Genomic DNA, 24,728 nt, shown 5'->3' with positions numbered 1-24,728 from the left:
TCCCCACCCACCCCCGACGCGTGGGACCCGATGGATTTCTCACGGGGGTTGGACCCAGGGTGCGCCCCGACGGGCCGGCCCCCGCACGCGCACACACACTCACGCACGCTGATACGTCCGCCACATCCCTTCCACACCCCGGCTCAGTTTGAAGTCGCGCTTCTCAGAAGCAATCCTGCCACCGGCGCCCGCTGCCGAGAACGTCGGCGGGCATCCCGCCCGTCTCCGCACGGACCCGCTCGCCCTCGGCGAAGGGCCGGCGCGGTCTCCGGCCGGCGGAAGGCCCGGGGTCACCTGGCTTTGGCGTCCTTGGCCTCGAGGTGCCGGGGGCCGAACGAGTCTCGGATCTTCACCACTTCGGCGGCGCACAAGTGTCCGAAAGCTTTCGTGTACCACTCTGGCATGTGGCCCCTGGCGCAGAGAGGGACCGCGTGGGCTCCGGTTGCCCCCCCCGCCCCCAGCCTCGGTGCCCTCATCCGTCAAATGGGGAGAACTCGCCTCCAGAGGTGGCCTGAGGAGACGGCGAGGAGACGGGGGGGCGGGGGCGGAGAGCGCTCTCTGCACACAAGGTATTCTGGTGGCAGGGAATGTGTCTCTTTACTGTTCTATCGTCCTCTCCCAAGTGCTCAGTACAGTGCTGGGCACACAGTAAGCGCTCAATAAAGACGATCGACCGACTTACTGAGGGTTCGCAGTCCTCCTCTGCCCACCCTTCTCCCAACCCCCCTCGGCCTGGGGGAGGACGGGGGCGGGGAAGTGGCCGACCCCTCCCCAAGCAGCCCGGGGGACCCTTGGGAGACAACTCCCCCCCCCCCCAGAATCCCAGCCCCCAGCCGCGGGTCCCGGAGCCTACCTCAGGTCGGTCCGGCACATGTAGGTGAGTTTGGACTTCCCCGAGCCGCAGGGTTCGATCAGGTACCTGGACGTGAGCACGTTGACCCGGACCCCGGCCTCGGGCGCCCGGTCGTGGTCCACGGAGGTGAGCAGCAGCGCGCAGGCTCCCTTGGGGAGGTTGGTCCTCCATGTTCTGTGAGGGCAACCGGCCTCGGCTCAGATGGCCCCGCTGGCCGCCCTGCTCTCCTCTCTCTTCTCCCACCACGCCCCCGCTCACGCTCTCCCCTCCTTGATTCTCCTGCCTGGGACTCACTCCCCCTGGGTTGGGAAATCCCACTTCCTACTGCAGTCACCTCTCTCCTCCCCAGATCCCAACCTCCCTGAGATTTAAGCCTTCCTTTCCGGCCGTAAATCTGCCGTGTCTTTTCTACTGTAAGATCTCCGAGGGCTGGGCTCACGTGACCCTGCTGGTACTCTCCCTCCCAAGTGCTCTGGCCCCGGGAAGCGCTCAATAAATACCCTTAAACCACACCTCTTACGCATCCGCCCGAGTCTCCCGCGTTAGGGCGTGAGCTCCTCGAGGGTAAGGACCGCGCCTTTCGTGGTACGGGTTTGGTTCTGGGGTCCCAGGACAGTGCTCGGCCCAAAGGAGGAGTTGCATACAGTGCTCAGTGCTCACGGAGGGAATCTCTAAGAGGTGTTCGCAAACCCATCCAGGCCCACCCGCGCTCACTCAACGGTATCTTCTGAGAGCCGGGCAGAGCACTGCGCTCGGGGCTTGGGGAAGTACAATACGGTAGGGTCGGTAGACACCATCCCCGCCCTCCGGTCGCCTCCAGTCCAGCGGGGGAGACGGCCACTAAAGGAAAGTACAGACAGGAGGCTGACGTCGTAAAGTCCCTGTAAGGTCAGGGATCCGTCTACTAACTTACTCTCCCTCGCAGAGCTTTATTGAAGGCCCATCTCCTCCAGGAGGCCTTCCCCGACTAAGCTCTCCTCTCCTCCCACTGTGGCGCTCGCCCAGACTCGCTCCCTTTATTCAGCCCCACGGCGCTTATGTACTTATCTGTCATTTATTTATTTCTATTAACGTTCGTCTCCCCCTCTAGACTGTAAGCTCGTTACGGGCAGGGAAATGTATCTGTTCTGTTGTTGTGTCGTACTCTCCCAAGTGCTCAGTTCAGTGCCACGCACACAGTAGGCGTTCAATAAATACAGTCGACTCGACTCTCCCGAGTAGGCGGTGGGCCCACGTCGATGGAGATGTGAAAGAGTTAGGGGTTGAGGGAGAAGGCAAGCGCGTAGTCTCCCCGGATCCCGTTTCCGGCCAGCCGGCCGCCCCGGCCCGGGGCCGCTGACCTGAGGACGACGTAGTCGCGGGCGGGGTGCGGGGCCATGCTGCTCTGCACGAACTGGTAGATGTCCGTGTGGCTGTCCAGCGTCTCGATGACCCTGGCGTCCAGGAGGTCCACGTCCCAGAGACGCTGCTCCTTCAGCAGCCGGTTCAGCACGGCCTCGGGCCCGGCCGGGACCTCCACGGACGACCGCCACAGACGCAGGGGGGGACCCTCGCTCACCTGGGGGGGGCCGAGACGCCGGTCAAGGGAAGGCGGCCCGGGCGGGGCCGCGGTGCGGCTCCCCCCCCCTCCCCCCGGGGGTGGCGGGAGGTCGGCTCCGGGGGAAGACGGGGGGGCCGGGGAGCGGCCCACCCACCTTCTTGTAGGAGAGCTCGGCGGGCTCGGCGGTGGAGCAGCTGACCCAGCCGCGGAACTTGTCCTTGACCTCCTTGAAGAGGCTGTCCACGCAGTCCTGGAGGAAGTGGCGGTAGTCTCCGGCCTCCTCGCGGCTCAGCCGGCCCAGCGCCTCCAGGCTCAGGGGGCCCAGCTCCTGCTCCGTGTACGAATTCCGGCAGCGGCTCATCTCCTCGGGGACCTGGCGGGGGGGGGGGGGAGGGAAGATGGGACACGGGCTGACGGGGGGACAGCGGAGGGGGAGACCGGAAGGGCAGAGATCTCCCGCCGCGACCTCCTCCCGAGGCCACCGCGGGCGGCCCGGCCAGCGCAGCCGCGATCGGTGCGTCTGTGTGGCGGGGGGCGGGGCCCATCTCCGTGCCGGGCCGCCCGAGCCCTTTGCCCACCGTGCCTGGACCTCCGCCTCACCTGGAACAGCTTCTTGCACTCGGCGATCATGTGGGCCAGCCCCTGCGTGGCGGCCAAGTTCTCGTTCAGGTCCTTCTGGTCCGGTTTGCCCAAGCTCTGCTTCCTCTGCATGACCCTGGGGCGGGACAGCAGCCCACGATTAGGCTCGGGAGCGCGGGGGGCCGTGGGGGAGATTGCGGGGGAGTTGGGGCCAGCCGGGCGATCCCACCGTGACGTCCCCTCCCGGCCCCCGCGGGTTTGCCCGCCGTTCACCGGCTCTCCGCAACTGAGCGATAATTACGACGACGATAGTCATGGCGTTTCTTAAGCGGTCACTGTGGGCCGAGCACCGTTCTAAGCACTGGGATAGATACGAGCGATCAGGTCGGACGCGTTCCCTGCCCCACACGGAGCTCACGGTCTTGATGCCCATTTTCCAGATGGGGTAACAGAGGCCCAGAGACGTGACGCCACTTGCCCAGGGTCACAGAGCAGACGCGTGGCGGAGCTGGGATTAGAACCCAGGCCCTCTGACCTCCAGGCCCCGGCTCTTTCCGCTAGGCCTCGCTGCTGAGCTCCCTGGTCCGAGATGCCCGGGCACCAGATAGCCCAGGTGAGGGGAGGAGGGTTCGGGAGGTGTTGCCTGATGCCGGAGCAGCCCCCAGCCGCCCCCCCGTGTGGTCCGAGGCCGAGTCCCGACTGAGGATGAGGCCTCTTTTTTTAAAGCATTACTGAAACCAGCACGGCCTGGTGGGTAGAGGACGGGCCTGGGTTCTAATCCCAGCTCTACCTCGTGTCTGCTGTGCGACCCTGGGCAAGCCACTTCACTTTGCTGGGCCTCGGTGACCTCATCTGTAAAATGGGGATTAAGAAAGTGAGCCCTAGGGGGGACGGGAACCGTATCCAACCCGATGAACTTGTATCTACCCCGGTGCGTAGAACGGTGCTTGGCGCGTAGTAAGCGCTTATCAGGTACCACCAATATTACGATCATTGTTTTATTTTGTCCTTCCATTCTAAGCGGGAAGGGGAACTGATATTTTAATCTCATTTTACGGGCGAGACAACCGGGGCGCAGAAAGGCCGAGGGACCCGCCCGAGGTCCCGAGCGGCAAAGCCGGGATTAGAACCCGGACTCCCGACCCTGGTCACGTGCCCAGGACCGGCGACGTCCACGAGGGTCAAGGGGGGGGGGCCCGATTTTCGCGGGGGGACGGGAGGCCCACCTCGGAGAAGAATTCTCCCTCTTGAGAGTGTTGAGGTGGAAGAGGGAAGGCGCCAGGCAGACGGCCAGGTTGGTGGGCGTCATCTGGTTCTCCTTGACGGCGGCGGTGACGTCGCTCAGGAAGTACAGCAGCGTCTGCAGCGCCTCCCTGTTCTCGTCGGGCAGCAGCATGATGGCCGCCTGGATGGCCGGCAGGCGCTGGTCCTTGGGCACATCTGCGCGGCACAGCCGGCCCCTCCCGGTCAGACGGCGGCCCCCTCCCCTCCCCGGGAGCTCTTCCCTGACCCGCTGGGGTGGGGGGTGGTCCCGGAGACGGTCCCGGGGCGGAGCCGCCGCCTGCGCCCCGACGCCCCCGGAGAGGGGGGCCGGGCGGGGGGGGGGGACGGGCGGGTCCATCTTCCCGTCCACCTCAAAGTCCAACTCCCCCGACCCCACGCCTCGCGGGCCCAGAGCCGCCACCGAGTAGGCAAGGAACCGGAAAGGGGTGGGGCGGAGGGGGCTCGTCTGTCTCCGGGGGCTGACACCGACCCCTCCCCGCCATCCCCCACTCACACTGGTAGATCTGCAAGAAGGTCTCGGACAACTTGTTGGTCATGAGCGGCTCGGGGAGGTCCCGGAAATACTGCTTGAGCATGTCCGCCACGTCGTAGGCCGACTGGCCCTCGTAGCTCACGCCGCCCGCGGGGCCGTCGTTCATCTGCCGCAGGGCCTGGATCCTCGACTTGACGCCCGACTTGCGGAACAGGCCCACCTGGCGGGGGCGGGAGGGACGGAGGAGGGGACCGGAGACACAGAGACAGCGACGGGGCAGCGTCGGGTGGCGCCCACACGGCAGAGACGCTCCCCACCTCCTCGCCGTGGCCGGCTGTTGCCAGGAGCGCCGCTCGATTCGCCCCCTTCCCTCCGCCAGCCACGGCAGGAGCGCCACCTGACTCCCCCCAGTCACGACCCGACTCCCCACCCAGCCCAGGCGGGGCAGGAGCGCTGCCCGCCTCCCCTCGGCCCCGGCAGGGGTGCCGCCACCCGACTGACCCTCCTCCCCGGTCAAAGCAGGGGTGCTTTGCGACTGCCCCCCCGGTTGGGGCAGGAGCACCGGCCTACTCCTCCCTGCTGACGGCAGGGGTGCCACCCCGCTCCCCCTCAGCCACGGCAGGGGAGCCGCCCGACTCCTCCCCTTCCCCCACAGGCCCCTCCCCGGTCGTCAGCGGCGGGAGCGCCACGGGGCCGACCTGGTCCAGGCATTGGCTGCGGAGGTAGCGCATGGCCTGCTGGATGCTCTGGGGCAGGGGCTGGCCGGTCCGCTGCACGTTCACCGGCAGGGGTACCCCGAACACGCTGCGCTCCTTGTAGTCCGGGACCTTCATCCTCTTCATGAACTTGGGCACGGCCCTGCGGGAGGGAGCCGGCAGGGCGAGGGGGTGAGGGGACGGGAGGAAAGGGGGTCGGGGGTCGGTTACTCGTACGCTCCGTCCTGAAAGGCCACGGCCGGGGAATAATAATAATAATGTTGGTATCCGTTAAGCGCTTACTATGTGCAGAGCGCCGTTCTAAGCGCTGGGGTAGACACGGGGGAATCAGGTCGTCCCTCGTGGGGCTCACGGTCTTAATCCTCATTTTACAGATGAGGTAACTGAGGCACAGAGAAGTGAAGTGACTCGCCCACAGTCACACAGCCGACAAGTGGCAGAGCCGGGATTCGAACCCATGACCTCCGACTCCAAAGCCCGTGCTCTTTCCACTGAGCCACGCTGGCAGAGAGATGGCCCGGGGGGGGGGGGGGGGGCTGTGCCCGGGGAGAACCCCGGCAGTTGGGACTGTAATGACGTGAGCCCCATTTTGTTTCTCCCCTTCCAGAGCTGCCCTCCGTCCTCCACCACCCCCCACCGGGTCCTCGTGAACACGGGCGCCACTTCCGAGCGGCGGGACTGGGCGTCGGAGGTCGGCTGGGCTCTGTGGAAAGAGCCCGGGCTTGGAAGTCAGAGGTCGTGGGTTCTAATCCCGGCCCCGCCACTCGTCAGCTGTGTGACTTTGGGCAAGTCACTTAACTTCTCTGTGCTTCAGTTCCCTCAACTGTAAAATGGGGATTAAGACTCTGAGCCCCACATGGGACGACCTGATTACCTTGTCTCTCCCCCAGCGCTTAGAACAGTGCTTGGCACATAGTAAGCACTTGACGAACGTCGTCATCATCATCATCAACACCCCAGACCACGGCCGTCCGGAGCCGGGTCTGCCCCCCCCCAAACTTCTGCCTCTTGATGGAGGGCCGGGGGGGGGGGGGGGCGGGGGCTGGAGAGTGGGGATGGGCTGGGGACCCCCCAGCTGACCGGGAAACGGGATGAGAAAGGTCCACCCCCTGTGGGGACTGCCTGCCGACCCAAAGTTGGTCCCCAGGACACACGGGAACTGGGAGGGAGCAAGGACAGAGTGATGGGAGGGGGGCCTGGGGTGGGGTGGGGGGAGGCAAGTGGAGGAGAGAAGTAGGATAGGGGAACTGGGGGGTCGGGAGGGAAATTAGAGGGATGGGAGGGGAGGAGCTGGGGGCACGGGGCGGGGGTGGAGGCAGAGAGAGAGCCGATGGAATTTTCCCCCATCGCACTAGTGCAGGGAACGACATTTTCACTTGGTCTTGACTCACTGGAAAAACTGACCAGAACGCAAAGAATTATTTACTCTGGAATTCTCAAGAGTTTAAATGCCGGGGAAAAGAAGAAGAAACGCCTATAAAAATAAAACGGCCCTAAACCCGCTCAACCGAGCTGCAGCTTTAGGCCGGCGCTTGCACGCTTTGCCCCTCTAGTGCTGCTAACCTTCTCACTGTGCCTCCATCTCGCTTGACTTCGCCACCAACCCCTACCTAGCCCACCTCCTGCCTCTGGCCTGGAACGCCCTCCCTCCTAAATCCGACAGACTCTCCCCCGCTTCGAAACCTTATTGAAGGCAGATCTCCTTCAAGAAACCAGACTGAGTCCCACTTTTCCTCATCTCCCGCTCCCTTCTGCATCACCCTGACTTGCTCCCTTTGCTCTTTCCCCCTCCCAACCCCCCAGCACTTATGCACATATCTCTCATTTTATTTATTTGTACTGCTGTGTCTCCCCACCCTCTAGACTGTAAACCCGTTGTGAGCAGCCAATGTGATTGTTTATTGTTCTATTCTCCCCCAGGCGCTTAGTACAGTGCTCTGCACACAGTAAGCGCTCAATAAATATGATTGAATGAATGAATGAATGAATGACAGGGACTATGTCCAACTTGATTAGCTTCTATCTATCTCAGTGCTTAGAACAGTGCTTGGCACAGAGTAAGTGCTTAACAAGTTTGTGCTGTAGGGCTGGGAGCTGGGGATAAATAAAGGGAGCGTGTCAGGACGATGTAGATGGAAGTGGGAGAAGAGGAAAAGAGGGCTTAGTCAGGGAAGCCCTCTTGGAGGAGATGGGCCCTCAATAAGGCTGTGAGGAGGGAGAGGGCAACTGTCTGGCAGATAAGAGGAAGGAGGGCGTTCCAGGCCAGAAGCGGGATGTGGGCGAGAGGTTGGAGGTGAGATAGATGAGATCGAGAGACAGTGAGCAGGTTGGCATTAGAGGAGCGAAGCGTGCGGGCCGGGCTGTAGTCGGGGAGTAGCGAGGTGAGGTAGGAGGGGGCGAGGGGATCGAGGGCTTTAAAGTGACGGTGAGGAGGGGAGCCGGGGCGGACTGGTTTCCACAGGCCCCGGAGGGAACCAGGGGGGCTGGGTCGCTTGTGTTAGCGAGGCCCAGGACGCCCCTTCCCTTCCCCCACGGGCCGAGGGAGCACGGTGGGGGCGTGGGGGGGCGGAGGGCGGGTGGGGGACCTCGGCGGCCTCGGCGATGGAACCAGCGGACAAGGCTCACTTTGTCGCGGGCCAAACAGCCGTTCGGCGCTGGAATGCCGAAAGAACACATGGACGCGTCGGCCGGGAATCTGAACTCGCAGGGAGACCCAACCGGTCAATACTGATTCGGTCGCGCGGACAAGCCCCTTTTGTTGCTGCGGGGAGCTCCCCGATGTCCCCCCAGTGATGGGGGGTTGGGCCGGGGGCTTCAGTGGCTGGAGTGGGGGCCGCTGGGCCGGGGAGGACCGGCCTCCCGTTGCTTGGGATTAAAACCTGGGCCCGTAGGCTTCAATGTCCCGGACCCTTTCTGCCCCCGGCAAGCTCATGGGAGCGCGGGGGCTTCAGGCCCCCGGAGGCCCCAGCCTGGGACAGAGCGGGCATCCCCCTTGCGGGCCGAGGAGACGGGGATAAAAGCCAGCAGTGTGCCCTAATGGATTAGAGCCCGGGCCTGGAAGTCAGAAGGACCTGGGTTCTAATCCCAGCTTTTCCACTTATCTGCTGGATCACCTCGGGCAATTTACTTCTCTTCTCTGGGCCTCACTGACCTCATCTGGAAAACGGGGGTTAAGATTGTGAGCCTCACGTGGGACATGGACTGTATCCAACCTGATTAACTTGCATCTGCCTCAGTGCTTAGAACAGCGCCTGGCACATAGTAAGTGCTGAACAAAGAACAAATACCATTTTTTTTTAAAGCTGGCGCGATCAGTCTCTGCTTTTCAAGGGTCTACTGTGCGACTCTGTGCAAGTCACTTAACTTCTCTTTGCCTCAGTGACCTCATCTGTAAAATGGGGGTTAAGACTGTGAGCCACATGGGGGACAGCGATTGTGTCCCACCTGATTATCTTGTATCTAACCCAGCGCTTACTATAATCCCTGGGATATATCAGTCAATCCGTCAGGGCTATCGATTAAGCGCTTAGTGTGTGCAGAGCACCGTACTGAGTGCTTGGGAGAGTCCAGTACAGCAGAATTAGCAGACATGCTTCCTGCCCTAAACGATCTTACAGCCTAGAGGGGACTAGTAAGTGCTTAACAAACACCATAAAATCAAATAAATGAAATAAATGCCCAAGCTTGGCCCGTGCCATCTGCATGACCTCAGCCTTTCACCTCACCTGTGTGTCCTCCATCAAATGGAGCAACATAATAACAGTGGTATTTTTAAGGGCTTACTATGTGCCAGGCACTGTGCTAAGCATACAAGCAAATCAGTTTGGCCAGAGTCCCTATCCTATATGGGTCTCACGGTCTTAATCCTCGTTTTATAGATGAGATACCTGAGGCCCGGAGAAGTGAAGTGACTTGCCCAGGGTGACAGAGCAGCAGACAAATGGCGGAGCCAGAATTAGAACCCAGGTCCTTCTGATGCCCAGGCCCGGGCTACCTCCACTAGGCCACGCTGCTCCTCTAAGACCCCCCCCCCCCCCCCCTCCCTCCGCCGCTCAGCCCGCGACCCCACGTCCGGCCGGACGATCCCGGACCCGTCCCGGCGCGAGGTCCGGGGCCTGGCGGATCCCGTGGCCGCCGAAACCCCGGGTGGGGGCCGGGGGGGGGGGGACGGGGGGGACGACACGGGATGGCGGCGGTGGCGATCCGTACCAGCTGAAGCCGTGCTTGTTGGAGGGCGTGTACTTCTCCAGCAGGGCCGTCAGCTTCAGCAGCGAGTACTTCTGGAGGAGGTTCATCTGGGCGACAGACTGGCAGCCGATCTGCAGGCCCGCGGAGCCCGGGCTGGGCCGGTGGGAGCTGTGGAAGCTGGACCAGCGCAGCCGGTGTCTGCCGGGGGAGCGGAGACCATCCATCATCAATCAGTCAATCAATCCGTCCATCCACTTACTGAGGACGGAGCTCTGCGATCCATCCATCCATCCATCCATCCATCCATCCATCCATCGGATTTTCGGAGTGCTTGCTGTGGGCACGGTACCCTACTAAGCGCTTGGGAGAGCACGGCATAACCGAGTCAGTAGACACGTTCCCCGCCCGCAACGAGTTTAAAGTCCAGAGGGGGAGACAGACACGGACAGGAGTAAATAAATGACGGGTGTGGACGGAAGTGTGTGGGGCCGAGGCGAATAATAGGGAGCAAATCCGGGTGACACGGAAAGGCGTGGGAGGAGAGGCAAGGAGGGCTTAGTCTGGGAAGGCCTCTTGGAGGAGATGGGTCTTCAGTTTGGCTTTGAAGCGGCGGGCAGTAATTGTCAGCTATGCGGAGGGAGGGCGTTCCAGGCTAGAGTCAGGATGTGGGTGCGAAGTCAGCGGAGAGACAGACAAGGTGGAGGGGCAGACAGAAGGTCGGCTTTAGAAGAGACGTGAGCGGTGGTCCGACGCTGAGGGGCAGGCTGGGAACCGTCTCTCTGGCTCCGCCCGCCCTCTTCGGCCGCACCCTCTCGGGCTCCCACCCCCACCGTGGGGTCCTAGTCCTTGTCTATCTGCACCCATTCCCCCGCGAGGACCACCCCCAAATCTTCCCCTTCGGCCCCGAACTCTCTCCTTCTCTGCAGTTCCGCGTTTCCTCCTGCCTTCGGGGCCTCTCCGCTTGGATGTCCCGCAGACGCCTCCAACTTCACATGTCCAGAAGGAACTCCTTATCTTCCCCGCCCAAACCCCGTCTGCCCCGACTTTCCCATCACCGTAGACGGCACCACCATCCCCCAAGTCTGCAACCTTGGCATTAATCATCGACTCACCTCTCTCATTCAACCCGCATATTCGACCCGTCCCCAGATCCTGTCGGTTCCACCATCCCGACTCCAGAATCCGCCCCTCCTCTCCATCCAAACCACAACCACGCCGATCTAAGCCCTCGTCATTTTCCGCCTCGAATCCAGCATCAGCCTCCTCGTTGACCTCCCTCGCCTCCAACCTCTCCCCTCTCGGCTCCAGCCTTCGCTCTGCTGCCCGGATCATTTTCTGAGACATTTTGCGCCCCGCTCTCCTCTCCACAAAATCCTCTTATTGACCTCAAGCCAACAACCGGGGCAGGCTCCCGGGGGGAGGCGGCGGGGTTTAAGCGGGCTCCGAGGTTGCGGGGAGGAGGAGACAAGTAGGACAGGCTCCCGAGGGACAAATCCTCAAACATCTCTGGCCGCTTCCGGGAGGCAGACCGAGAAGACCCCGCCCCGCCCAGGCCGCCACGGTCTCCCGAAGGGTCTCCGGGCCCGGGGCGCGTGACGCGGGCGCGCGGTCGGACGGTCCCCAGGCCGCCGGACTCACCTGTCGCAGCGGGTCAGCGAGGCCCCGACCCCGGAGTCCCTCCGTTCCCGGGGGTCGGCCGACTCCTCGGGCTCCAGCAGCGAGGTGCCCGTGCTGTCCAGGTCGCTGGGCGTCCGCCGGCCGTCCCGGTCCGGGCGGGTCTGCTGGGGCGAGGACGGGCACGGGGAGACCGAGTCCAGGGCCGAGTCCGAGTCGCCCTCGTCCGACAGCTTCTCCGACCACTGGTTCACGGCCCTCTGCAGGCCCCGCACGTGTGAAAGGACGTCGTCCAGCTCGGGGAAGACTTCGTCCGCCCCCGGGTCGCCCATCCCCAGGTCCCCCGCCGGGCCGGGGACGTTGTCGTAGACGCTCAGGCGGCTGCCCGTCGAGCCGGCCGAGCCGTGCCTCCGTGGCCCGCCGTCCCCCGGGCCGGGCCCCGCGGCCTCCGGCCGGCCGTTGCTCAGCGCCTTGGGGAAGGTGCCCGGCTTGTGGTCCTCGGGGACGTAGAAGATGGGGTCGGCGGGGTCCCGGCGTGGGGCGCCCAGGTTCTGGCGCAGGACGCTGGGGAAGGTGGACTGGTTGAAGGGGTCGAAGCCCTCCAGGTACATGCCGGCCCGCTTGCTGCAGGCGCTCAGGCTGCGCGTCCGAGCGACTGGGCTGGGCGTGCTGGCCGCGCTGGCCGCCTCCGAATGGCCGCCCCCGCCGGACACGCTCCGCTCTCGACTCCCGGACAGGGCCGCGATCTCCACGCACCGCAGCCGCTGCAGCCGCTCGGCCCCCTCGCGCAGGACCGGCCCGCTGATGAGCAGGCCGGGCCCGGGAGGGGCCTTGGCCTTGGCCTTGGCCGCGGGTCCGCCCCGCGCCTTCAGGCTCTCCATCCGCTTGAGGAAGCCCCGCGTCTTCGACTTGGCGCTCTTCTCGCCGGCCTTGGCGCCGGGCCCGCGGGGCGAGGGGCGGTCGGGCCCCGGGGCCGGGCCTCCCCGGCGCTCACCGGGCCCGCCCGCCGCCTTCTCGGGGTCGCCCGGGGGTCCCGGCGGGGGCGGCGGGGTCCCCGCGGCGGCGAAGGCGTCCAACTCGTCCAGCCGAGACCACCGCTTGCTGTCCCGCTGGAACGTCCACCTGCCGCTGATGGCGCAGGGCTCGTCCTCGTCCGAGTCCTCGCTCTGCAAACACACGGCGGGCGGGGGGACGCGGGACCGGGGTCACGGCGGGCACCCCTCCCCTGCACACCCAGATACTCTGATAATGATGATGGCATTTGTTAAGCGCTGACTATGTGCCAAGCACTGCCAAGCACGTGGGGGCTCACAGTTTTCATCCCCATTTTACAGATGAGGTCACTGAGGCACAGAGAAGTGAAATGGCTTGCCCAACAGGTGGCGGAGCCGGGATGAGATCCCACAACCTCTGACTCCCAAGCCCGTGCCCTTTCCACTAAGCCACGCTGCTGTAAGCTTGTGTGGGCAGGGGCTGGGTCTGGTTATCGTTCTACCGTCCTCTCCCAAGCGCTGAGTACAGTGCCGTGCGCCCAGTGAGGGCTCAATAAATACGACTGAGCGTAAGAATGAAAGGTCGACAGAGGGCCTGGTGGGCCCGATGGGATCCACCCCCATCCAGGTCAGGGGACGCTCCTGACCGGCGTCAAATTTTACGCGGGAGTTGGGGAGAGGAAGAGGGCCCCCCCACCCTCCATCCCCGGCTGGACCACCCTCCCCTGCGCTGTGGCGGCCTGTGAGCTCGTCTGGGGTGGGGAGGCGGGGGTCTGTGGGCAATTAGAGGGGGTTTGCCGCGGTTCCGCAATGCGGCAGCTGGCCCTCTGTCCCTCCGCGGCCGGCCGGAGAGTTTCAAAGTCCTTCGGACTGTGACTAATGAAACGTATTACATCTCCCCGGTCGAGCGCCTGGAGCTCCTACCCTTTCCTCCTCCTCCTGGTCGCCCTTCCCCTCCCCCTTTCCCCCCAGCCGCCACGCACAGGCACAGATACATCCTCTTCTTGGGCGGAGAACGTGTCTATTTATTGTCCCACTGTACTCTCCCAAACGCTCAGTACAGTGCTGCGCACACGGTAAGCGCTTGATAAATACGATCGAGTGAATGAAGCGGCGCGGTCTAATAATAATAATAATGTTGGTATCTGTTAAGCGCTTACTATGTGCCGAGCACTGTTCTAAGCGCTGGGGTAGACACAGGGGAATCAGGTTGTCCCACGTGGGGCTCACAGTCTTAATCCCCATTTTACAGATGAGGGAACTGAGGCACAGAGAAGTTAAGTGACTTGCCCAAAGTCACACAGCTGACAAGTGGTAGAGCTGGGGTTCGAACCCATGACCTCTGACTCCAAAGCCCGTGCTCTTTCCAGTGAGCCCCGCTGCTTCCCTAGTGGATAGTGGATAGTCTAGTGGATAGAGCACGGGCCCGGGAGTCAGGAGGACCCCGGGGTCCGCCATTTGTCAGCTCTGTGACCTTGGGCAAGTGGCTTCGTTTCTCAGTGCCTCAGTTACCTCATCTGTAAAATGAGGATTAAGACTGTGAGCCCCATGTGGGGCAGGGACGGTGTCCAACCCGCTTACCTTGTACCTACCCCAGGGCTTAGTACGGTGCCCGGCACATAATAAGCGCTCAACAAACACCACAATTCTTATTCTTGCGATGACTCCACCCCCTGCCCCCGGGTGACCCCGACTCACGTCTTCTGGGGGAAGCTCCAGGCCGGGGAGGGGGGCAGAGATCCGGAACTCCACACCCTTTGAGCTTTCGGGGGCTTGGGGCAGAATCCCCCCAGGCGCCGGGACGCAGGCCTGGGAGGGAGCCGCTCTTTTCCGTCCGCCACTCACCCTCTTCCTGTGTCTGCTGATTTCCAGTTTCATCACTGCACATTTGTTCAAGGTGTTCAGGCGCCTGGGGAGGCAAGGAAGGGCGTTATGGGGGGGGGGGGGGGGGGAGGAGGGGCGATAGTTCCCGGGTGACCGGGGCCTTCTCCAAAGTCACAGTACCCTGAGGGGGTCGTCAACTTCTGCATCTAAATAACCGCCGAGGGGGGTTTCATTAGCACTTACTCTGCTTAACAATGAACACAAGAAGTTTAATGAAGTCCCGGGATGTTGGGCCACAGGAAGAGGTGGGAAGGGAAGAAGGCACAAATGGTCTGGGACTCCCTGATTTTGACTCCCCAACTCCCAGGACACCGAGCTCCACTTCCCCACCCCCAAACCACCAGTTTGGGGGATTTATGGAAACCAAATGCTCCCCCACCACCCCCCAGCCTCGCCCAAACTGCCTCGTCCTCTAGACTGTTAGCTTGTTGTGGGCTGGGAATGTGTAATATCGCTATATCGTACTCTCCCAAGCACTTAACACAGTGCTCTGCACACAGTAAGCACTCAGTAAATACAATCGATCGACTGACCGACTTCTGTTCTCCCTCCCTGGATGTCTCATCAGATCGTATTGCATCTACCCCAGCACTGAGCACAACGCTTGGCACTGCGGTCAGGGACCGTGCTAATTTACTCTACCACAGTGTCGCAAGCGCTCAGTACAGCGCTCTGTACAAGGCAGGCGCTCCCGATCGATTGACGGCCGGGGCGGGACGGGTGAAATGCGTCCCAGGCCCCAGGTCCTCCTAGGAGCGAATCTTTCCGCTTCCTTTCCTTGTCCCAGTGTCTTCTCCTCGCATTTTACAGCCCTGGAAATCTTCTTCCCCAGAGCCAGCCAGGATACACTTTTATCTCCCCCACTCCGCCACACACACCCCGCTGTGATCTCTCACTCAAAAATATTTCCAGCCAGGCCGATAAGAGCCTGGCCTTTGATTTTGCAGATTATTCTTTTTTTTGGAGGGGGGGAGGCAGATAAAGTAGAGGGAGGTGGAGACTCCCAGCTCTGAGAAAGACTCGTTTCTGGGGCGAAACAAGAAACGGAGCAAGTGATCCTGCAGTCTGGTCTTCCGTCCACTCTTTTCCCTCCCATCTCCGAATCGGGCTACGCCCGTCTTCTCAGGGTAGACAGGGAACTCCTTGAGAGAAAGGATAGTATCTTTTGCCTCTGCTATCTCTCTCAAGCACCTAGTAATAATAATAACGCTGCTATCTGTTAAGCGCTTACTATGTGCCGAGCACTGTTCTAAGCGCTGGGGTAGATACAGGGTCATCGGGTCGTCCCACGTGAGGCTCACGGTTAATCCCCATTTTCCGGATGAGGTAACGGAGGCACAGAGGAAGTGAAGTGACTCGCCCACAGTCACACAGCTGCCGAGTGGCAGAGCTGGGATTCGAACTCATGACCTCTGACTCCCAAGCCCGTGCTCTTTCCACTGAGCCACGCTGCTTCTCTGCACTCTGCACACAGTGGGCGCCCAGCACAGCGTCCCGTACCCAGAGGGCGCCCAGCACGGTGCTCCACACGCGTTGGGTACCCATCACAGTGCCAAGCAGCCAGAGGGCATCAGCACAGTGCCCCGCACAAAGTGCCCTGCACGTAACAGGTACCCAGGAGAGCGCCCTCCACACGATGGGTGCCGAAGAGGGCTCTATATTGACGGGTGTGGCGAGCCGGACGGGGCTGATTCCGGGGGGTGGGGGGCGGCTTCCAGTCCACCCGGGGGCTGACCACTGCTGACCAGCCAGGGACTGGGCCTGCAGCCTGCAGATTGCAGAACTGCATTCCAGGCCCGGCCCAGCCCGTCCTGGGCTCCAGAGAGGCGGAAGGCAGGGGTTGGGCGGGGAGGGGGCAGGGCCCGGGGGGCGGTGGCGGGAGAAGGTATAGGGAGGGGGCAGGCAGGGGCCGGGAGGGAGGTCGAGGGAGATGTCATCATTCCACTGAGGCCCGGCGGACCCATCGGGAAGGGGAAAGCTTCGGCCGGGGCGGGGGTGCGGCTGACCGGGCCAGAGTCCGAATCCTCGGGATTCCGGGCCCCAGGACTGCCGGAGGTACCGGGGAGGTGGGGGTGTCCCTGGGAGACCCCGCGTTCACTGGGCTCCCCATCACCCCCCCCCCCCCGACCGCGCCCGCCCCCGACTCAGCCACCCGTTTCCTCAGCGCGGTCGCCCGGCTTGCGTGGCACAGTGGATAAAGCACGGGCCGGGGAGTCAAAAGGTCACGGGTTCTAATCCCAGCTCCACCATTTGTCCGCTGTGCGACTTTGGGCAAGTCGCTTCATTGGGCACCAGTTCCCCCATCGGTGAAATGGGGATTGAGACCGTGAGCCCCCTTGAGGGATAGGGACCGCGTTCAACCTAATTTGCTTGCATCCTCCCCAGCGTTTAGTACAGTGCCTGGCCCACTGTAAGCACTTAACGCCATCATCATTATTACCCCTCGCCAGCTCCCTGCCCTTGGCAGGTGCCCTCTCTATGCCCCCGATCTTCAGCGGGCATCGGACCGCACCTCCTCTCTGACACAGCCGACAATTAGGGTGGCCTAGTAGATAGAGCACCGGCCTGGGAGTCAGAAGGTTCTCATCCCGGCTCCGCCACTTGTCTGCCGTGTGGGACCTTGGGCGAGTCACTTCACTTCTCGGGGCCTCAGTTCCCTCATCCGGAAAATGGGCAATAAGACTGTGAGTCCCACGTGGGACGTGGACTGTGTCCAAACGGTAGGTGGACCACGAGGCGACGCGGCAGTCTCGGACGCTGCCCGGTCCCAGGCAGGAGTCACAAATCTTGCCCCTGCGTTCCCCTGGGAGTCCCGCTTACGGCCCTGGCAACAGAGCGGAAAGTCCGCTGAGATCTCCCGCGTCGGCCGGGGGCCCGTTACACGCGGATGGGACCCTCACGTGCCCTCGGTTTTCCGGACTTGAGTGGCCGGAGGACAAGGGGCTCGTGGTCACGTGACTCCGCCGCCGGGTCACAGCATCCAGTCGGCAATATTTCTTTCCTGCTGCCGCTGCACAGTTTGGGAGGATTCCCACCCGCTTGTCCTCTGTGGGCAACTGAGGACACCCGGAACGCCACAGGGAGTACGCTTCCCCCCCACGTCTTCCCGGAGGCAGGGAACGGAAGACAGAGAAGACCTCTGGGCCCATCCGGGCCCGCTGGAGGCGGGAGATGCCCGGGATGGGCGGGAATCCCCTCACCTGCACAAGGCCTCGATGGCATCCCGATCCAGGAAGTCGTGCTCCCTCTTGACCGACGCGACGTCCACGGGAAACAGGAGATCTGCGGGCAAGCCAGGAGACCAGTCGTTCGGTCATTCATTCAACCGTATTTATTGAGCACTTACTGTATGCAGAGTACTGTGCTCAGCACTTGGGAGAATACAGTACCATAAACACATTCCCCGCCTGCAGTGAGCTTACAGTCAATCACATCAGTACAGTGCTCGGCACAGAGTCAACGCGTAGCGAATAACACAGTTACCAACCCGACTCCTCTTCACACCGACCTACGCGCCGGGCCTCTATCTCGCCCGTCTCTCCCCTGACCCTTCGCCCACGTCCTCCCTCTGGCCGACAGGCGACCTCTCTCTCCGACTTCAAAGCCCTCCTAAAAATCAGGGCTTATTATTATTATTACTATTGATGTCGATAATCCCATCCCTTTCGAGGGTGTTCTGCAGCCTCCCCCGCACCAGGGACGGTGGATTGAAATGGAAGATTTTAGCCAGGATTCTCTGGGGGGTTAGGGGCGGGGACACGGCAGGGCGGCCCAGGGGGTCATCGGCTGGCCCGGCGGCCCCGGTGGACGGTACTCCAGGACGGGGCGGTGAGTGTCAGGAGCGGAGGCCTGCCCGGGGGAGGTGGCGGCCCTGGGAAAGGCTGGTGTCACCCGTACTGTCCCGCCCGTGTTGGCCTGGGCACCAAGAAGGCCGGGCCAGGGTGAAGGGGAAGCCCACCGGCACTAGTCCCTCGCAGGCGGCTCGGCTTGCCCCTCTCCCCGCACCCCAGAGACCACCCGAGAACGACGCCTGTGAAGAGAGTTTCGTCTGCAGGGAGCAGGGACGCAGAGCAAACCCTTAACTGCTGCTATTATTATTATTATTACCACCATTATTTTCATTTTTTAAAATAGAGACCCCAGAAGTCAAGCAGCTGGGGAGTCCCCTGGTCCTCTCTGGACTCCGGCCAAAACAGAAAATCCCTGGGTCCTGGCCGGCTGACCTTCCTGGAGGAGCCCTGGCCCTTGAGTGACCCCCAGGGCCACCCAGACGTGGGGAGATCTCAGCCCCCGGTGGTGCTGGGCTGGGCCCGGGAGATCACAGCGAGGAGCACCGTCTTGAGAGTCTGCGAGCGAACCCGTAACCCTGCCCGCCTCCCGGGCTCGGGGGACCACCTCCGGCCCGCCTCAGCTGACCCCTGAACCGAGGACGAACCAGCGTGGCCTGTGATGGCTTAAAGGAAAGCGGGAGGTGAAACAAGAATCGCTGAGCCCACAGGCTTCGCTCACTAAATCCCATCAAGAACAAAGATCCGGGACAATCCGCAAACAGGAAGTTCGGTCCCTGGGATGACCGGGCGGCGACTGTCGCTCCAGGCAGCCCCCGCTTCCCTCTTCCTCCTCCCGGAGATCCAACGTCCCGCCCTCCAGGCCCCCTCCCCTTTCCTCCCCGCCTCTGCCGAACTTCCATCCGCTCCCGTTTGAGCCGGAGCTTCTGGGTCGCTTCTGGGCCGGTGCCGGCCAGCGGCCCAGCCCGAACCGGACCCTCCGGGCCGGCTCCGCCACGCCCGCCCCTCCGGGGAACCCGGCTCACCTTCGTACAGCTGGGCGTACTGAGGGAAGCCCGTCGCCCGCAGCCAATCACAAGCCTCCTTGGCCTCGATTTCTGCAAGGAAACAGAAGCGAGACGGGGGATTAGCGGGCACCGCCAAGCAGGGTTGCCTCCCGCCTGAGCCACGGACCGGGGCCGGAGCAGAGCCAGCCCAGGACTCTGGGGAGGGGGTGGAGGAAGGACCCTCCGGGCCATCACCGGCCCGCCAGAACCGACCCCTGAGGCGTCACGCGAGGGAGAGGCGGCCGGGAGTCCCAGGAGCCCCGGCTGCGGGCTCCCCGGTGGGCACGCGTGGCGGGAGCTCGGTACAGGGTGGCCCGGTGGCAAGAGCACGGGCCTGGGACTAGGAGGACATGGGTTCTGATTCCGGCTCCGCCCCTTGTCCGCTGCGTGACCTTGAGCGAGTCACTTGACTTCTCTCCCCCTCTGGACCGTAAGCTCTTTGTGGGCAGGGAATGCTCCTGTTTATTGTTATGTTGAACTCTCCCAAGCGCTTAGGACAGTTCTCTGCACAGGGTAAGCTCTCAATAAATACAATTAGCTGACTGACAATAATAACAACAATAATAACACTAACCACCCTCCTCGAATTTAGAAAGCTCTTATTTTCCCAAAGCGTCTTAAATATCCTGGTTCATTCGGTCCTGATGATATCCCCGTGAGGTAGGGAGGGTCACGTATTACTAGCCCTATTTTACAGTGAGGAAACCGAGGCCCAGAGCGGGTCAGCGACTCTCCTGAAGTCACCGTCAATGAGTCGGTCATACGAACCGAATGCCCGCTGTGTACGGGTTATTAACTCCTAATGATCGTACCGGTTAAGCACTCACTACGCGTCAAGCACTTTTCTAAGCACAAGGGTGGGTAGAAGCCAATCGGGCTGGACACAGTCCCTGTCCCACACGGGGCTCACAGTCTTCATCCCCATTTTACAGATGAGGCCACCGAGGCCCCGAAGCGAAGCCACTTGCCCAAGGTCACCCAGCAGACAAGTGGCGGAGCCGGGATTAGAACCCGGCCCTCTCCGGCTCCCAGCTCTGGGCTCTATCCACTAAATGCTCAGAGAGCCCAACCGAGGTAGCCGACCCGATCCGGCCCCACAGAGGCAGGGTCAGAAGCCGGGATCAGGAGTCTTTGGGCTTGGTCATTTGCCTCCTGGCGCTGACCGGCCACACCCCGACACAGGGCTCTGCCCGTGGCCAGACTCAAATGCTGCGTGACCCCCCCCCCCCCCCCGCCTTAAATCCTGCCACACTCCTCCTGCCGCCCATCTGGGGAACCCCGAGGAATGCTGGAAACGGTCACAGGCCGGTTAGGGGCGGGGGCGCTCCTCAGCTCCTCTCGCCATCCGCTCCATCTGGCAAGGGGCCAGGGGCGGTCAGAGAGACTTTCCCTCGGTCCGTCCCCCCGCCCCCCCGACTCCTTTCGGCGTCTACCCGGTCGGAACAGTCGGGCGGGCGGGTGGCGCCAGGGCCCGGCTCCGGTCTCCGACGGCCCAGCCTTGCTGCGGCCGGCGGAAAGGGTCGCCGGGCCCGGGACCGGCTGCCGGAGCAGGGGGAGCTAGGAAGGGACGGCCGAGGCAGAAGCGGACCCCTCCGCCCCGCCGAACCCCGGGACGGAACCGTGGCTCTGGCCGAGCGTGCCGCCCGGGGCCGGAGGGGATCCAGGGGCCCTCCCTCCACTTCCAGAGAGGCTCGGAGAGGGGGCAGATTACACGCGCATGAGGGTGGTCGCTCCCAGATGCCCTCACCCGAGAGGGGAAACGTGGGAAATGCAATGGTGGGTCGCCGTTCCGGCCCTCTTAGGCAGCGCGAACTCTGGCTCACACCCCAGAACCCACGATCCCAGAGAACTACCCCTGCCCTCCGGTCGATGCACCGGGATGAGCACCAGTACGGCGCCATAGCTACTGCAAGGAATCTCCCTCCCTGGCCAAAGAGAATCGCAATTGCAGAATTTGTCGGGAAGCGCTCACTCTGTGCCAGGCACTGAACTACGCCCCGGGGGGAGCTACAATGCCGTCAGACCGGACCCAGTCCCTGCCCCACATAGGGCTCACCGTTTAAAGGGGAGAGAGTTTCAGGGGAGAGAGTTTCCTCATCTCTTTCTTCTACTTAATAATGTTGGCATTTGTTAAGCGCTTACTACGTGCCGAGCACTGTTCTAAGCGCTGGGGCACACACAGGGGAATGAGGTCGTCCCACGTGGGGCTCACCGTCTTAATCTCCATTTTACAGATGAGGTAACTTAGGCACCGAGAAGTGAAGTGACTTGCCCAAAGTCTCACAGCTGACGAGTGGCCAAGCTGGGATTCGAACCCGTGACCTCCGACTCCAACGCCCGTGCTCATTCCACTGAGCCACGCTGCTTCTCTAAGACTGCGAACGTACTACGGGACAGGAACTGCGCCTGACCTGATTACCTAGTACCCGCCCCAGAGATTAGGATAGTGATAATAATAATAACGTCGGTATTCGTTAAGCGCTTACTATGTGCAGAGCACCGTTCTAAGCCCTGGGAGAGATACAGGGGAATCAGGTCGTCCCCCAGGAGGCTCACAGTCTTAATCCCCATTTTACAGATGAGGTCACTGAGGCACAGAGAAGTGAAGGGACTCGCCCAGAGTCACACGGCTGACAAGTGGCAGAGCTGGGATTCGAACCCATGACCTCTGGCTCCCAAGCCCGGGCTCTTTCCACTGAGCCACGCCGCTTCTCGTGCTTGGCCCACAGTAAGCGCTTCATAAATACTGCAATTAAGTCTGCCGGGTGACCTCTGGCAAATCACTTCGTTTCCTCCGGGCCCCATTTCCCTCCTCTGTAAAATGGGGATGAATAGCGCAAACCCCATGTGGAATAGGGACTGTCCACCCTTTTTTAACTTGTACCTACCCCAGCGCTTAGAACGGTGCTTGGTGCATAGTAAGGGCTTAGCAAGTACCATTACTAAGGGCATTATTAGGGCATCTCTTAGATGGAGAATGTGTCTGTTCTATTATTCTATTGCCCTCTCCCAAGCCCTCAGTACGGTGTTCTTCACACAGTGAGCGCTCAATAAATACAACCGACCGACTGAGGCGGGAAAAAATCCCTACTGGATCCGAGGACCCTGATGACGCGCAACGGGACGGGCCGACGTGGCAGGAGGGAAACGAGAAGGGTTCGCCGGACGTGGCCGGGCCTTCCGGGTGGGGATGGGCCGGAGAGCTTCGCGGGGGGCGTCTGGGCCCCGATCCCTGGTCCGTACGACCGCCCCCCCCGTCTCCCTCGCCACGGGTGAGGTGGCCGACGACTGGCACCCCCGCCATCCCTGACCCTTCTGGTTCCACCGAGGCCCCGCTGCCCGGCGTCAACGGTCCGGCCGCTTTCACTTCCCTTCCCTGTGCCTCGATATCCTCACTCCTAGGATGGCAGGCAGGGGCAGGGGCTGCACTTGATCTGACGGTACGGATCTACCCCAGCGTTTAGCACAGTATCTAACAGATACTGTTATTCCAACGGTTGTTTCGTCGCTTAGCGGAGAAGCAGTGTGGCCTAGTGGAAAGCGCGGGGGCCTGGAAGTCAGAGGGCACGGGTTCTAATCTCAGATCTGCCACTTGTCTGCAATGAGTCCTTGGGCAAGTCACTTCATTTCTCCGTTATCTCATCTGTAGAATGGGGATTAAGACTGTGAGCGCCAAGTGGGACAAGGACTGTGTCCGATCTGAGTACCTTGTATCAGCCCCAGCGCTGAGAACACTGCCTGGCACACGGTGGGCGCTCGATGACTTCCACGGTTATTATTATTAACTCTGGTCCCGGTTTCTCTCCTCTGATCGCCGGGTTCTCAAGAACACTTTGCCCACGGGCGGGTAGAGCCCGGGACGCCCCGGATGTTCTCCAGGTGCTCGTCGGGCTTGGCATACCTCCCCGGGCTCCCCCACTGGACTCAGGCCCAGGTGCCACTTGGCCATCGGTGGGGCGGGGGCATGAAGACGCTTGAATCGGGAACCTCGCCCTAATCCGGCGTTTCATCATCAGCCCATTTATTAGCAACCAAGCGGCGTCCCCTCCCGGCCCTCCGGGGCTTCTGGGAAAAAACCATCAAAGTGAATCACGACCGACAGGCAGCCAGTCTTCGCGCCCGCCTCGCGGTGACCCCGGTGGGCCCGGGGCCCACGACGACGTGACTCAGTGAAGGCGGGAGTTCAAATATGGCCCCCGCCGGCCTGAGGGAAGAAGCCCAAACCTCTGCGGGGAGGAAGGCGTTTGCAGATTTGCCCCTGCTCCCCCGGAGGCCCCGGCGCATCCCTCCATCGGGACCATTCGCCGGGTCTCCTCCCTCTCTTTCAGCCTTTCCCTTGGAGCTGAAACCTCGTTCTGCTCCCTCTGGGTTTTCCAGAATTCATGACGGTGAAGGCGCCTGGGATAGGGAGGGCGGTTTCCTTCTCCGCCGTGCTTTTCGCGACGCTGCTCCCATTTTGTCTTTGTCCCCAACCACGCCTCGGAGATCCCTTACCCCCATTTTACGGGTGAGGAAACCGAGGTCCAGAGAGGTGTAGTGATCGACCCTGGGTCACGGAGCACAGCAGGGGAAGCGTTGGGCCTAGGCCGTCAATCCCGTGGTTGGTCGGCCTCGCTTAGGAGGCTCTTTTGTGTCTGCCACAAAAAAGGTGAGGAAACTCCTCTTCTGTTATGGTGCCAACAGGGAGAAACTCCCAGGATTGAAGCAGGGAGATTCTTGGAGTAGCTTCTCTTCTCTGGGAAAAGTCCTCACCTTCCTCAGCTCCAGGGGCTTTTGGAGACGGTGAGGGGTGGTCGGGGGGGACAGAGTAGGGGAGTTGGGGGGCCCGTATCCCAAATACCCCTTTGCAGAACCCTCTGACCTAGGGGGCGGCGGTAACGACAAGAGCACGGGACCGCCAGTCAGGAGACCCAGAAGTGCCGGTTCCACCGCCGGCCCGCTGGGTGACCTCGGTGGAGCCCCTCGTCCTCTCTGGACCTCAGCTTCCTCATCTGGAAAATGGAAACCCTAGGCCCTGCCCCTCCTCACGCCCCAAGGATGTTGTGAGGACAAAACGGTCATCACTACCGTGAAACCGTTTTGGGTGAATTGAAGTGCTGTTTGCAACAAATCGGTGGTATTTACTGGGCGCCTAACGCATGCGCTGAGCGCTTGGGAGAGGGCAATATTGCTCAGAGACATGATCCCCGCCCGCTGGATATTAAAAGGCCGGACCACACGGTCTCTATCGGGTTCTCTTTGGCCGATCTGTAAGGACAGTTCGTATTAAAGGGGTAATCGAGCCTGTGAGTGTGGAAGTCTCTTCCATCTCCCCGGCGATGTCACAGGCAGGGAAAGGGGAGCCGCCGTGTCCCCCCAAACTGGCTCTGAGCCCAGACAGGGCCAGGCTTAGGTGTCCCCACCCCCTACTCACCCCCGGCCAGCGCTCACCAGCTCCCACACACACGGCAGACCGATATCTGTCAATGATTTATTCCTGTCGATGTCCGTCTCCCCCTCTAGACTGTAAGCTCATTGAGGGCAGGGAATGTGCCTGCTTTACTGTTCTATTACAGGGAAGCGGCATGGTCTGGTGGACAGAGCTCGGGCCTGGGAGTCAGAAGAACCCGAGTTCTAATACCAGCTCTGCCACTTGTCCGCTTGGGCAAGTCCCTTCACTTCTGTGTGCCTCAGTTACCTCATCTGTGAAATGGGGATTGAGAGTGTAAACTCCACTTGGGACAATCTGATTACCCTGGACCTACCGCAGCTCTTAAAACGGTGCTTGGCACG

The 24,728-nt window shown here is 62.0% G+C and overlaps 1 protein-coding gene across 1 annotated transcript in view; it reads right to left on the bottom strand.

The window, feature by feature from the left end:
• DLC1 (DLC1 Rho GTPase activating protein) overlaps positions 1–24,728 on the bottom strand; it is a 139,867-nt gene continuing 115,139 nt past the window's right edge. Inside the window, exons 5-17 of the mRNA XM_029076548.2 lie at positions 18,936–19,007; positions 17,323–17,404; positions 14,084–14,147; positions 11,271–12,412; positions 9,654–9,830; positions 5,427–5,586; positions 4,750–4,948; positions 4,199–4,412; positions 2,994–3,108; positions 2,548–2,766; positions 2,194–2,411; positions 854–1,027; positions 1–411 (exon numbers count right to left, since the gene is read on the bottom strand). Coding sequence (XP_028932381.1) covers positions 291–411; positions 854–1,027; positions 2,194–2,411; positions 2,548–2,766; positions 2,994–3,108; positions 4,199–4,412; positions 4,750–4,948; positions 5,427–5,586; positions 9,654–9,830; positions 11,271–12,412; positions 14,084–14,147; positions 17,323–17,404; positions 18,936–19,007 — 2,957 coding nt within the window. The 3' untranslated portion in view covers positions 1–290. The remainder of the gene's footprint in view (positions 412–853; positions 1,028–2,193; positions 2,412–2,547; positions 2,767–2,993; positions 3,109–4,198; positions 4,413–4,749; positions 4,949–5,426; positions 5,587–9,653; positions 9,831–11,270; positions 12,413–14,083; positions 14,148–17,322; positions 17,405–18,935; positions 19,008–24,728) is intronic.

The sequence above is a fragment of the Ornithorhynchus anatinus genome, chromosome 12 (assembly GCF_004115215.2).
Source record: "Ornithorhynchus anatinus isolate Pmale09 chromosome 12, mOrnAna1.pri.v4, whole genome shotgun sequence".
NCBI lineage: Eukaryota > Metazoa > Chordata > Mammalia > Monotremata > Ornithorhynchidae > Ornithorhynchus > Ornithorhynchus anatinus.
This window is presented reverse-complemented; position numbering and strand designations above follow the sequence as displayed.